A 15,562-nucleotide genomic window follows, 5' to 3' on the forward strand; every position below is an offset into this window, starting at 1 on the left:
AGTTACGCCGGAGAACAGAGGTAGCTGGGTAACAGTTAGAGGTGGGAAGGGGAAGAAGCAGGCAGTGCAGGGTTCCCCTCTGGTCGTTCCCCTAAAAAATAAATATACAGCTTTGGAAACTGTTGGGGGGGACAGCGTTGCAGGTGTAAGCTGCAGTGAAGGGGTCTGTGGCTCTAAGACTCAGAAGGGAAAGGGGGAGAGGAGGAGAGCGCTAGTTATAGGGGACTCTCTAGTTAGAGGGACGGACAGGCGGTTCTGTGGACATGGGCGAGACTCACGGATGGTTTGTTGCCTCCCGGGTGCTAGGGTCCGAGACGTCTCAGACCGTGTCTTCAGAATCCTTAAGGGGGAGGGTGTGCAGCCAGAAGTCGTGGTGCACATTGGCACCAACGACATAGGTAGGAAGAGGGGTGGGGAGGTCATTCAAGAGCTCAGGGAGTTAGGCTGGAAGCTAAAAGCTAGGACAGACAGAGTCGTCATCTCTGGGTTGTTGCCGGTGCCACGTGACAGTGAGGCAAAGAATAGGGAGAGAGTGCAGTTGAACACGTGGCTGCAAGGCTGGTGTAGGAGGGAGGGCTTCAGATATTTGGACAATTGGACTGCATTCTGGGGAAGGTGGGACCTGTACAAACAAGACGGGTTGCACCTGAACCAGAAGGGCACCAATATCCTGGGGGGTAGGTTTGCTAGCACTCTTCGGGGGGGTTTAAACTAATTTGGCAGGGGGATGGGATCCGGACTTGTAGTCCAGCAAGTAGGTTAGCTGTTTGTCAGGATGCCCAAGACTGTAGGGAGGCTGTGGAGAAGGTAGCACTGACAGGGACTACTTGCGGACACAGAGATGGGCTCAAGTGCGTATACTTCAACGCAAGGAGTATCAGAAATAAGGTGGGTGAACTTAAGGCGTGGATCGGTACCTGGGACTACGATGTTGTGGCCATCACGGAAACATGGATAGATGTGGGACAGGAATGGCTGTTGGAGGTTCCTGGTTACAGGTGTTTCAGTAAGATTAGGGAGGGTGGGAAAAAAGGAGGGGAGTTGCTAATTAGAAATGGTATAACGGCTGCAGAAAGGAAGTTTGAAGGGGATCTGCCTCTGGAGGTAGTATGGGCTGAAGTCAGAAATAGGAAAGGTGCAGTCACCTTGTTGGGTGTTTACTATAGGCCCCCCAATAGCAGCAGAGATGTGGAGAAACAGATTGGGAAACAGATTTTGGAAAGGTGCAGAAGCCACAGGGTCGTAGTCATGGGCGACTTCAACTTCCCAAATATTGATTGGAAGCTCTTTAGATCAAGTAGATTGGATGGGGCGGTGTTTGTGCAGTGTGTCCAGGAAGCTTTTCTAACGCAGTATGTAGATTGTCCAACCAGAGGGGAGGCCATATTGGATTTGGTACTCGGTAATGAACCGGGACAAGTGGTGGGCTTGTTAGTGGGTGAACATTTTGGTGATGGTGACCACAATTCTGTGACTTTCACCTTGGTTATGGAGAGAGATAGGTGCGCACAACAAGGTAGATTTTATAATTGGGGGAAGGGAAATTACGATGCTGTAAGGCAGGATTTGAGGAGCATACGTTGGGAGCATAGGCTGTCAGGGAAGGATGTAGTGGAAATGTGGAACTTTTTCAAAGAGCAGATACGACGTGTCCATGATATGTATGTACCTATCAGGCAGGAAAGAAATGGTCGTGTGAGGGAGCCTTGGTTGACGAGAGAGGTTGAATGTCTGGTAAAGAGGAAGAAGGAGGCTTACATAAGGTTGAGGAAACAGGATTCAGACAGAGCAGTGGAGGGATACAGGATAGCCAGAAGGGACCTGAAGAAAGGGATTAGGAGAGCTAAGAGAGGGCATGAAAAATCGTTGGCGGATAGGATCAAGGATAACCCCAAGGCATTTTATGCGTATGTGAGAAACCTGAGAATGACGAGAACGAGGGTAGGTCCGATCAAGGACAGTAGTGGGAGACTGTGTATTGAGTCGGAAGAGATAGGAGAGGTCTTGAACAAGTACTTCTCTTCAGTATTTACGAACGAGAGGGACCGTATTGTAGAAGAGGAGAGTGTGAAATGGACTGGTAAGCTAGAAGAGATACCTGTTAGGAAGGAAGATGTGTTGGACATTTTGAACAACTTGAGGATAGACAAGTCCCCCGGGCCTGACTGGATATATCCTAGGATTATGTGGGAAGCAAGAGAGGAAATTGCAGTGCCGTTGGCAATGATCTTCTCGTCTTCACTGGCAACGGGGGTGGTACCAGGGGACTGGAGAGTAGCGGATGTTGTGCCCCTGTTCAAAAAAGGGAATAGGGATAACCCCGGGAATTACAGGCCTGTTAGTCTTACTTCTGTGGTAGGCAAAGTAATGGAAAGGGTACTGAGGGATAGGATTTATGAGTATCTGGAAAGACACTGCTTGATTAGGGACAGCCAGCACGGATTTGTGAAGGGTAGGTCTTGCCTTACAAGTCTTATTGAATTCTTCGAGGAGGTGACCAAGCATGTGGATGAGGGAAGAGCAGTGGATGTAGTGTACATGGATTTTAGTAAGGCATTTGATAAGGTTCCCCATGGTAGGCTTATGCGGAAAGTCAGGAGGCATGGGATAGAGGGAAATTTGGCCAATTGGATAGAAAACTGGCTAACCGGTCGAAGGCAGAGAGTGGTGGTAGATGGTAAATATTCAGCCTGGAGCCCAGTTACAAGTGGAGTTCCGCAGGGATCAGTTCTGGGTCCTCTGCTGTTTGTAATTTTTATTAATGACTTAGATGAGGGAGTCGAAGGGTGGGTCAGTAAATTTGCAGATGATACGAAGATAGGTGGAGTTGTGGACAGTGAGGAGGGCTGTTGTCGGCTGCAGAGGGACTTAGATATGATGCAGAGCTGGGCTGCGGAGTGGCAGATGGAGTTCAACCCTGCCAAGTGTGAGGTTGTCCATTTTGGAAGAACAAATAAGAATGCGGAATACAGGGTTAATGGTAGGGTTCTTAGTCAGGTGGAGGAACAGAGGGATCTTGGGGTCTATGTACATAGATCTTTGAAGGTTGCCACTCAGGTGGATAGAGTTTGTAAGAAGGCCTATGGAGTATTATCGTTCATTAGCAGAGGGATTGAATTCAAGAGTCGTGAAGTGATGTTGCAGCTGTACAGGACTTTGGTTAGGCCACAGTTGGAGTACTGTGTGCAGTTCTGGTCGCCTCACTTTAGGAAAGATGTGGAAGCTTTGGAGAGGGTGCAGAGAAGATTTACCAGGATGTTGCCTGGAATGGAGAGGAAGTCGTACGAGGATAGGTTGAGAGTTCTCGGCCTTTTCTCGTTGGAACGGCGAAGGATGAGGGGTGACTTGATAGAGGTTTATAAGATGATCAAAGGAATAGATAGAGTAGACAGTCAGAAACTTTTTCCCCGGGTACAACAGAGTGTTACAAGGGGACATAAATTTAAGGTGAAGGGTGGAAGGTATAGGGGAGATGTCAGGGGTGGGTTCTTTACCCAGAGAGTGGTGGGGGCATGGAATGCGCTGCCCGTGGGAGTGGTGGATTCGGAATCATTGGCGACCTTTAAGCGGCATTTGGATAGGTACATGGATGGGTACTTAATCTAGGTTAGAAGTTCGGCACAACATCGTGGGCCGAAGGGCCTGTTCTGTGCTGTATTGTTCTATGTTCTAAGCCTGAGACAGAGATGTTGGTCAGGGGACATGGTGGTGTGTTGAAGTAGCAGGCAACTGAAAGCTCAGGGTCTTTTTTGCGGACAGAATGTAGGTGTTCTGCGAAGCAGTTACCCAGTCTATGCTTCGTTTCCCCAGTGCAGAGGAGACCATACTGTGAGCAGCAAATGCAGTAGACTAGATTGTGTTAAGTGCAGGTAAAACACTTATTCACCAGGAAGGGATGTTTGGGCTCTTGGATACTGAGAAGGGAGGAAGAACACAGACTACACCTTCTCCGCCTACAGGGGAAGGTTCCATGAAGCTGTCGGGGGAGGGGGTGCGGGGATTGTTTTTGGAAGTGAAGGAAGAGTAGACCAGGGTGTTCCGGAGGGAATAGTCCCTGCGGAAGGCTGACAAGGGAGGGAGAGAATGTGTATCTGGTGGTAGCATCTCACTGGAGGTGGTGGAAATGGCTACTATGATCCTCTAAAGTGGATACAGTCTTAACTACTGGGTAGACAAGAGATGTGGAAATTGGCTGTTTTTCAGATGTATGGGACACATCCATGGTTTAGGACCAGGAACAACACAGACTTTGAGAAACAATAATAAACTGGACTTGGTGGAACAGTTTCAAAATGTGCAACTCAAAGAAAACTTGCAAGTGCAGGAAACCACAAGGAGGATGGCAACAGATTTCAAGAGGACACAGACTGGCCAAGTGAATAAACACATGACAAATAAATTCAACGCATAGTGGTCAGTGTCTGTACGTACATCTTTGCAGGGGGCAGGACAGGCTAACAAACAGAGTTAATACACCATACGGAATCTTGCGTTCAATGAATCAAAGCACAGTATTAGTGTAATGGAAAATTAACATTTACTCTGAAATCCATTTACTCTGAAGTCTGAAAGACAATGCTTTACTAAATTTAAAACTTTTCTGACACTTTGCAACTTTGCTGAAGTCGAGGGACAGCTTGTCTCTGCGGAACTTTGTAAACATTCAAACTGGCCTTGTGAGCAGTCGATTTCAGATTTGAGCTTAGGAAAACAAAAGAACAGTATGTCCACAACAAAGAAATGAAAAAACAACTTGAGTTTTCCCAGTCTTTGCCCTTGAGGCCGTGATAAGAATGGTATAAGGAGAGTTTCTGAATTATGGTCAGAGCCCTTGCACAAGGCATTTTTGCCAAGTGCATGTGGTCCCTCTGCAATGCAGAGGTTAAAAAAATTAATAAAGCTCTTTTCTTTGCTCTTGCGAATAGTTGAGTCGAGTCCATTTAATTTCCACGACAATTAGCAGCCAAGACGTTAAACACTTAAACCCTATTTTGTCCAATTCTTGGCACTAAATTTTAGGAAGGAGCTGGACAAGAATCAAATCTATTTACTTGAATGACTCATTCAACTAAATCTATTTGATTCTCCAGGGATGAAGTAATTATAGTTACGTGGAGAATGGAGTCTTGTTAGAGCAGAGATGGAAATGTGTTGCTGGAAAAGCGCAGCAGGTCAGGCAGCATCTAGGGAACAGGAGAATCGACGTTTCGGGCATTAGCCCTTCTTCAGGAATGTCCGAAACGTCGATTCTCCTGTTCCCTAGATGCTGCCTGACCTGCTGCGCTTTTCCAGCAACACATTTCCATCTCTGATCTCCAGCATCTGCAGACCTCACTTTCTCCTCTTGTTAGAGCAGAGATGGACAAGAAGAGATTTGACAGAGATGCTTTAAACCATGGAAGGTATAGATTAATTAAATAAAAAATAAATGATTTCCACTGGCTAAAAGAAAGATAGTAAGAGGGCACAGGTTCAAGGTGATTATTAAAAGTACCAGGCAGAACATGATGAAAATCTTTACAGAATTAAAGATCAAAATTTACAATACACTACTTGATAAGTTGGTGGATGCAAAATCAATAATATGATTCCATAGGGAACTGGATAAATACTTGGAATAAAATATAGAAGAATTGGACATGGTGGAATTAACTAGAGTGCTTTTCTAAGAGTGACTGCAGGCTTTTTAGACCAAATGGCCATCCAACTGTTCTGGACCACTCTGTATAACAGAAACCCCAGGTAGGGGTTAGGCAGCAACAAAGATATGCTGTACAGTTTGAGAGATTTGCACATGATAGAAGACAAACCAAACTCTTACTTTCAGCGGCATTTTGCTGAGTTCCTTCCGTTTTTTCTGTGCAGCTTTCACAATGCCAAAGAGAACATCAGTGTGAACAGTCCTTTCATGGGCTTCATCCAGAATTACCACACTGTACCTGCGAAGGAGTGGGTCTCCAATAGCCTCTCGAAGCAGCATCCCATCAGTTAAGAACTTGATTTTACTCTTGTCAGAGGTGAGATCTTCAAAACGGACAGTGTATCCAATCTGAGACATGAAATGCAAAGAAAACATTCACGAACAGCAAATAGGGTAGATCAGAAAGAAACCAGGATATATTAGTGACACCAATCAAGTCCAACCTTCCCTTCAACATTAGGTCAGAAGTGGGGATGTTCATCAATGAGTGCACAATGTTTAGTGGTATTCTCAGTTCCTCAGATACTGAAGCAGTCCACATTGAAATGCAGTAAGACCTGAACAATTTCCAGGCTTGGGCTGAAACATAGCAAGTAACAGTCATGCCACACAAATGTCAAGCAAAGACCACCCCCAATAGGAGGAATCTAACCAGCGCCCTTTGATTTTCAAAGGTGTTACATCACTGAATTCCCCACTATCAACATCTTGTGGTGTATAATTGACCAGAAACATAACTGAACATGCCATATAAATATAGCGGCTACATGAGCATGTCAGAGACAGGAATATCGCAGTGAATAACTCACAGCTGAAAGATGTGTTGCTGGAAAAGCACAGCAGGTCAGGCAGCATCAAAGGAGCAGGAGAATCGACATTTCGGGCATAAGCCCTTCTTCAGGATTCCTGAAGAAATCAGATCACTAGCATCTTCCTAAGGGCAACCAGGCACGGGCAGTAAATGCTGGCCAAGCCAGGGATGCCCACATCCCACAAGTAGATAGAAACGTTAGCATCTTTAAACAATACAGAAGGTCAGGGTTCAGCCATACATCTGTAATTAGAACAGAAAACCAAGTACTTTCACTAAACTGGAGAAAAGGAGTTGCACAAACTAGTTCTGCCAATCAGAAAGATCAAAAAATAAATAATAAATGTCAGTGTTTGTTTCAAAGCACTTCATGATGGCATCAGTCCTACCTATCTTTAACTACCTTCAGCCCCACAACGCTCAAAGATCTGTGTACTCCGAACTCTGACCTCCTCAACACCTTAGTTTAATCATTCCATCTGATGGACATGATTTTGGCTACCTGAGCACCAAGCTCTCAAATTCCATCCCTAAATTCTCCATCTTCCCCTTCATTTTAAAATGTACTTATTTATTAATCACTTCCCAATATCTCTTCCTATGAGGTTTGCGGTTGAATTTTGTTTCCTAATTGCTCCTGTGAAGCTTAGGATGCTTTGCTACATTAAAGGAACGTGCTAATTACTCATTACTGTTGTCATCCAATTAACTAACTGACAGAAAGGAAAATGCACACAGGCAGAGGATGAAATTTTAAAAACTGCAAATGCAAGAAATTTGAAATGAAAGCTGAAACTTCTTACACAGAGCATGGTGAAAATTGAGCCCTGTGATGCCTTTCTTAAAAACAAAAACAGTGAGAACTCCTGGTTGATAAGTATCATGTTCAAAATGGACATGGATACTTCTGATGTGAAGGACAGGCATTTGCACCAGTTCAGACAGGATGTTTAAAAAGAAGTCATGGCAGTAGAGCTCACAGTCATGGTATGTTCCTCCTGTGCTACTTGGCAAATCATGGAAGCTTTTGTTGCCCTTGATGAACATGTGTAGAGGAAGTGTGTGCAGCTGCAGTTACTACTGAACTGCATATTGGTGCTGAAGCTGTGGGTGAATTCACTGTGTAGAATCCACAACGCTAAGAAAGTTGTGGAAAGCATGTTCAGTGAGGTAGCCATGCTGCATGTGCCGATTGAACATCAAGACGGGGCATGGGTGACCACTGCTGACTAGAAGTGTATGCATCCTCTACTGGTTATCCCTTTTCTACAGATATACTATTATTGACAGGGCTGGGGGAGATGATTTCACAGGGGAAAGCAGTGGCAGTCAACGTCATGGCACCTTGATCTGCACCGCTAATCCAGAGTCATGGCACCTTGGGCAAGTCTGCTGCACAAGAGGGGAGGAAGAAGAACTACAGGACTATGGTGTTCGAGGATTCAATTCTGAATTGAATTCTCTATTCAATTCCACAGTTCTGAACAAGGGTCACTGGGCCCAAAACGTTAACCGATTTCTCTCTGCACATGCTGCCAGATCTACTGAGTTTTTCCATCAATTTCTATTTTTGTTTCTGACTTCTGGCATTTGTAGTTCTTTCATTTTATTTGTTCAGGTTAGTTTAGATGACTGTGCAGCTTCAGAGGTAGTGCAGAGGGCAGACTTTACATTTCTTGGATATTGGGATCAGTTTTAAGCATGCTGGGACCTGTTCAAGAGAGACAGGGTTGCACCTAAATTGAGATGGGACCAACATCCTTGTGGGCAGGTTTGCTGCTGTCTTGGGGAGGGTTTAAACATACTTGGTGAACTGTGGGAGCCAGAGATAATGATCTTCAGGGAAGATGAACAGCCAAAATTAGAAAAGATAGCAAATGAGTCAGAAGGCCATAATTGTTATTGGCCAGTTAAGGCACAATGGAGTCTGGGATGGATAGATGGTGTTTTTTGTTCAATGCCTAGAGTCTGACAAACAAGGTAGATGAGCTGAGAGTACAAATTAAAACAAATAATGTTATTGCTAACGCTGAGATGTGGTCGAGACATGGGGATGATTGACAGCTCAATATTCCAACCACTTTCTGTTATTTCTGTTAACTCCTGATGAAGGGCTCCAGCCCGAAACATTGATTTTCCTGCTCCTCGGATGCTGCCTCACCTGCTGTGCTTTTCCAGCAACACACTCTCAACTCTAATCTCCAGCTTCTGCAGACCTCACTGTCTCCTAGCTCAATGTTCCAGCATATATTTTCTTCAGGGAAGAAAATAAAAGAGTGATGTCATAATTTTGATCAGAGTATTTATAACAGGAGTGAGGAAGATTCCTCAAATGAAGCTATATGGGTAGAAATTAAAAATTAAAAGAAACAATCACGTTCCTGAGTGTAATGCAGGCCCCGTAACAATCTGAGAGAAGCAGAAGAGCAGACATAAGACTCACAGAGCCTTTAGTCCAACCAATACATGTCGAACATAATCCCAAACTAAACTAATCCCACCGACCTGTTCCTGGCACATATCCTTCCAAACCTTTCCTATTCATGTACTTATCCAAACATCTTTTAAAGAGAGAGCGTGCGAGAATTAGACAAGTGGTTGAAGTATCAGTGAGGGAGCATTTTGCAGACAGCGATCAGAACTCTGTTAGATTTAAGATTGTTGAGGAAAACGATGAGAATGGGCCTGAAATCAAAGCTCTAAACTGGGAAAGACTGGTTTTAATAATACCAAGTATGATTTGGTTGGAGTGAATTGGGACATTTACTTTCAGGTAAATCTGTCGCAGGATAGTGGAATGCAATCAAGAATGAAATATGGAGAATATAGGGCCAACATATTCCAATAAAGGGGACCATCAAATCCTGTGAACCCTGGATATCAAGGGATATACAGCATTGGACTAAGAGAAAAGGGAAGGCTTATGGCAGGTACAGAGGTGTCAAAATAGCAAAAGCTCTCAGAGTATAGAATGTGCAAATGAGAACTTGAAAAGATTGGGCAACATGAAAGGATAATGACAGCTAAAATGACGGAAAATCCTAAGTTGTCTTACAGATACGTTAAGAGTAAAAAGGGTAACAAGGGCTTTATAAGGATTGCAGTGGCAATATATACAGGGAGCCAGAAGATGTAGTTAGGGTTGTAAAGGAATACTGTGTGTTGATGTTCACTGGTGAAGAGGATAACATGGGGATAGAAATCAGGTCTGCGATATACTTAAAGTTAGCATCGACAAATGAAGTTCTGAGAGGTCTGGCAGGCTCAAAACTTGATTAATCGTAGTGGCTATATAAAATCATTGAATCCTTACAGTGTGGACCAAATTGCCTGTTTCCACATGCATATGTAAATGTAGGGGAATGGGTCTGGGTGATCTGCACTTCGGCGGATCAGTGTGGACTTGTTAGATTAGATTACATTACAGTGTGGAAACAGGCCCTTCGGCCCAACAAGTCCACACCGACCCACCGAAGCGCAACCCACCCATACCCCTACATTTACCCCTTACCTAACACTATGGACAATTTAGCATGGCCAATTCACCTGACCTGCACATCTTTGGACTGTGGGAGGAAACCGGAGCACCCGGAGGAAACCCACGCAGACACGGGGAGAACGTGCAAACTCCACACAGTGGGTCGCCTGAGGCGGGAATTGAACCCGGGTCTCAGGTGCTGTGAGGCAGCAGTGCTAACCACTGTGCCACCGTGCCGCCCACGGTGTTGGGCCGAAAGGCCTGTTTCCACATTGTAAGTAATCTAATCGAGTGCAAACTGACCCTCCAAATAAGACCCTCACCCAGACCCACCCCTATGCCAACCCTGTAAGCCTGCATTTCCCACAGCGAATCCACCTAGCCTGTACTTTCCTGGACATTATAGGGAATTTACCTTTGTCAATCCACCTGACCTACACATCTTTAGACTGCAGGAGGAAACCAAAGCATCTAGAGGCAACCCAGACAGACACAGGGAAAATGTGCAAACTCCAAACAGTCGCCTGAGGGTGGAATTGAACCCAGGACTTTGGTGTTGTGAGGCAGTACTAACCACAGTTCCACAGCTCCCAGTTTGCTCTGGCCAAATCATACTTGGTAGAATTAAAACCAGTCTTTTCCCAGTTTATCCCAGGGTATTGAGTGACACAAGGTGGGGGAGGGATATAGCACAGGCACTTGCTCAATTCCTCTCTTGCTACAAAAGAGTTGCCAGAGGACTGGAGGACAGCCAATGTAGTACCGTTATCCAAGATAAACCAGGATACGACAGGGCTGGCCAGTCTACCCAGTGGTGGGGATGTTTTTGGAAGCAATTCTGAGGGACAATTAATCTGCATTTGGAGAGGCAGAGATTAATCAAGAACAGTCAGCATGGTTTTTAAGATTAGATTCCCTCCAGTGTGGAAACAGGCCCTTCGGCCCAACAAGTCCACACCGACCCTCCAAAGAGCAACCCACCCAGACCCATTTACCCCTGACTCATGAACCTAACACTATGGGCAATTTAGCATGGCCAATTCACCTAACCTGCACGTTTTTGGATTGTAGGAGGAAACCGGAGCACTTGGAGGAAACCCATGCAGACACAGGGAGAATGTGCAACCTCCACACAAACAGTCACCCAAGGTGGGAATCGAACCCGGGTCTCCGGTGTTGTGAGGCTGCAGTGCTAACCACTGAGTCACTATGCCGCCCAGTAAGATAAAAATAAAGGAGGGGTTTTGTTAAGGGAGGTTATGTCTGACGAACTTGATTCGATTTTTCAGACAGGTGACCAGATGGGGGCAATGCTTTTGATGCAGTCCACGTGTGGACTCCAGGCTTTTGACAAAGTCCTGCATGTGGAAGACCAGCAGTGGGAGACTCTGGGTGTTTCACATTCCCCTTTAATGGGCTTGATGTTTGCAATTCTCATTTTCTGGTATCAACTTGTATTTCAAGGAGGGCTGAAAGATTGTGTGGCCAAAGCCTTGACAATTTTCTTATCTCGGCAACCAGATACACCTGGTCCAAACCAGGGGGTGATATTTCAATTCTGGGGACTGCCAACATTTTAAATACCCTATCTTTATTTTTATCTTAGCGGAAGGAGACCGGTGTGAAGCGTAACCGCAAGCAATGATCTTTTTGACTGATTGACTTGTTTCTATCCAGTACATTCTTCCCATGCTAATAAATATAGTATGAAATATCATAACATTCAAGGATATGTTCTACACTTATGTGAAGAACAAGAGGATGGCCGGAGTGAGGGTGGGGCCTATCAGTAATAGTGGAGGGAACTTGTGCCTGGAGAGCAGCACCATGGCACAATGGTTAGCACTGTTGCCTCACAGCACTATGTTCTCAGGTTCAATTCCAGCCTTGGGCAGACTATCTGCGTGGAGTTTCTCCCAGTGTCTGCATGGGTTTCCTCCGGGTGCTCCAGTTTCCTCGCACAGTCCAAAGATATGCAGTTTAAGTGCCTGCATTGCCTGTAGTATTCAGGGATATGTAGGTTAGGTGCATTACTCATGGGATATATAGGGTAGGAGAATGGGTCTGGGTGGGTACTCTTCAGAAGGTTGGTGTGGACTTGTTGAGCCAAATGGTCTGTTTCCACATTGTAAGGATTCTATGGAGTCGGACGAGGTAGGGGACGTCCTTAATGAATACTTTGCTTCAGTATTCACGAGTGAGAGAGAGAGAGAGAGACCTTGTCATTTGTGAGGACAGTGTGAAACAAGCTGATACACTCAAACATGTTGATGTTCAGAAGGAGAATGTGCTGGAAATTTTGAAAAACACGAGGATAGATAAGATTCCTGGGCCAGACAGGATATACCCAAGGTTACTAGATGTAGTGAGGGAAGAGATTGTTGCGCCTTTGGCAATGATTTTTGCATCCTCACTGTCCACTGGAATAGTTTGAGATGATTGGAGAATGACAAATGTTCAAGACAGGGAATAGGGAAAACCCTGAGAATTACAAACTAATCAGTTGGTGGTGGGTAAATTATTGGAAAGGATTCTGAGGGGTAGGATTTATGATTATTTGGAAAACCATTGAGAGGCGCAGATCATGCCTTACAAGGCTTACTGAATTATTTGGGGCGGCACAGTGGCTCAGTGGTTAGCACTGCTGCCTCAAAGCACCAAGGTCCCAGGTTAGATTCCAGCCTCGGCTGACTGTCTGTGTGGAGTTTGCACATTCTCCCCGTGTCTGCATGGGTTTCCTCTGGGTGTTCCCGTTTCCTCCCACAGTCCAAAGATGTGCTGGTCAGGTGAACTGGCCATGCTAAATTGCCTGTAGTGTTTAGTGCATTAGTCAGAGGGAAGTGGGTCTGTGTGGGTTACTCTTCAGAGGATCGGTGTGGACTTGTTGGACCGAAGGGCCTGTTTCTACATTGTAGCGAATCTAATCTTCTATGTGACGAAACATATTGATGAAGAAAAGCAGTGAATGGGGTATACATGGATTTTAGCAAGACGTTTGATAAGGTTCCCTGTGGTAGGCTCATTCAGATGCAAGGAGATATGGAATACAGAGAAATTTAGCTGTGTGGATACAGAATTGGCCAGCCCACAGAAGACAGAGGGTGGTAGCAGACAAAAGTATTCAGCCTTGAGCTTGGTGACCAGTGGTGATCCGCAGGGATCTGTTCTGTGACCACTGCTCTTCGTGATTTTTATAAAAATAACTTGGATGAGAAGTGGAAGGGTGGGTTAGTAAGTTTGCCGATGACATGAAGGTTGGTGGAGTGGTGGATAGTGTGGAGAGCTGTTGTAGATTGCAACAGGACATTGACAGGATGCACAGCTGGGCTAAGAAGTGGCAGATGAAGTTCAACATGGAAAAGTGTAAAGTGATTCATTTTGGAAGGTCGAATTTGAATTCAGATGACAGGGTTAAAGGCAGGATTCTTGGCAGTGTGGAGGGTCAGAGGGATCACTGGGTCCACATCCAAAGATCGCTTAAAGTTGCCACCAAAGTTGATGGGGTTGCTAAGGCGATGTAAGGTGTGTTGACTTTCGTTTGAAATGGTTTGTTGGTTTGAAATGTGTGTACTTCAATGCCAGGAGCATCCGGAATAAGGTGGGTGAACTTGCAGCATGGGTGGGTACCTGGGATTTCGATGTTGTGGCCATTTCAGAGACATGGCTAGAAGAGGGACAGGGATGGTTATTGCAGATTCCGGGATTTAGATGTTTCAGCAAGAACAGAGAACATGGTAAAAGGGGTGGTGGTGGTGGAGGAATGTTGTATTGTTAATCAAGGGTAGTGTTAGAGCAGCTGAGAGAACACTCGAGGATTCATCCACTGGGGTAGTTTGGACTGAGCTTAGAAACAGGAAAGGAGGTCACTGTGTTGGGAGTTTTCTATAGGCCTCCAAATTGTTCCAGGGATGTGGTAGGTGAGCACGTCGGCGATAGTGACCACAATTCCGTTATGTTTACGGTCGCAATGGGCAGGGATAGGTATATACTGCAGAGAAAGAGGTACAACTGGGGGAAAGGCAATTATGATGCGATTAGGCAAGATCTAGGATGTATAGGATGGATAAGGAAACTGCAGAAGATGGATGTACATGAAATGTGGAGCTTATTCAAGGAACAGCTACTCAGGACCTTGATAAGTATATAACTATCAGGCAGGGAGGTAGTTTTCATGAAAGGGAGCCATGGTTTACTAAAGATGTTGAAGCTCTTGTCAAGAGGAAGAAGGCGGCTTATGTGAGGTGTGAAGGCTCAGTTAGGGGGCTTGAGAGTTATAAGTTAGCCAGTAAAGATTGAAAGAGAGGGCTAAGAGGGGACATGAGAAGTTGCTGGCGGATAGGAGCCACAAGGTTATGCTTCAGCTGTACAAGACACTGGTAAGGCTGCACCTGGATTATTGCATGCAGTTCTGGTCACCGCATTGTAGGAATGATGTAGAAGCTTTGGAAAGGGTTCAGAGGAGATTTACTAAGATGTTGCCTGGTATGGAAGGAAACCCTTCCGAGAAAAGGCTGAGGGAACTGAGGCTGTTTTCGTTGGCGATAAGGTTGAGAGGTGACTTAATTGAGACATAAGTTAATCAGAGGGTTAGATAGGGTGGACAGTGAGAGCCTTTTTCCTTGGATGGTGAAGGCTAATGCGAGGGGACATAGATTTAGGACAGATATCAGAGATAGTTTCTTTATTCAGAGAGTAGTAGGGGCGTGAAGTTGCCTGCCTGCAACAGAAGTAGACTTGCCGACGTTAAGAGCATTTAAACGGGCATTGGACATACATATGGATAATAATGGAATGGTATAGGTTAGATGGGCATCAGATTAATTTCACAGGTTGGCGCAACATCAAGGGCGAAAGGGCCTGAACTGCGCTGTAACATTCTATGTTCTGTTCGATCTCCTCTCTACCTTCCTCCAATCATCTTAAAATTATGACCCCTTGTGACAGCCATTTCTGCCTTGGGGAAAAGTCTCTGGCTATCTGCTCTATCTATGCCTCTCATTATCTTGTACACCTCTATCAAGACACATCTCTTCCTTCTTCTCTCCAGTGTGAAAGGCCCTAACTCACTCAACCTCTCTTCATAAGACAAGCCCTCCAATCCAGGCAACATCCTGGTAAATTTCCTCTGCACTCTCTCCTTCCTATAATGAGGCGACCAGAACTGGACACAATATTCCCAAGTGTGGTCTAACCAGGGTTTCATAAAGTTGCAGCTAAACCTTGCAACTCTTAAATTCAATTCCCCCTACTAATGAAAGCCAAAACACCATGTGCCTTCTTAACAACCCTATCAACTTTGAACAACCCTACAATTCACTGGTAGGAAACTGCGACTCCCTTGTTCGGTCCATGCCCCCCACCAACCCACCCTCCACTCCAGTCACCTTCCCTTGCCCCCCACCAACCTCCCCTCTCTCCTCTGTCCAAGGCCCCAAAGGATCCTTCCACACCTGACAAAGATTCTTCTGCAAATTCAAACACCTCATCTACTGTGTCTGTTGCTCTTGGTGTGGTCTCTTCATATTGGGGAGACAGGACGCAAACACACGGAACGTTTCAGGGAATATCTCTG

General features: G+C 45.3%; 1 protein-coding gene across 1 annotated transcript in view; it reads right to left on the bottom strand.

Moving 5' to 3' along the window:
• The window catches only part of dhx33 (DEAH (Asp-Glu-Ala-His) box polypeptide 33), a 98,631-nt gene that overhangs the window by 66,970 nt on the left and 16,099 nt on the right, over nucleotides 1-15,562 (bottom strand). Inside the window, exon 3 of the mRNA XM_043718879.2 lies at nucleotides 5,822-6,049. Within this exon, the coding sequence (XP_043574814.2) occupies nucleotides 5,822-6,049 (228 nt within the window). The remainder of the gene's footprint in view (nucleotides 1-5,821; nucleotides 6,050-15,562) is intronic.

Source organism: Chiloscyllium plagiosum, unplaced genomic scaffold (genome assembly GCF_037043375.1).
Source record: "Chiloscyllium plagiosum isolate Xiang-an unplaced genomic scaffold, Cpla_swu_hap1 HiC_scaffold_31, whole genome shotgun sequence".
Taxonomy (NCBI): Eukaryota; Metazoa; Chordata; class Chondrichthyes; order Orectolobiformes; family Hemiscylliidae; genus Chiloscyllium; species Chiloscyllium plagiosum.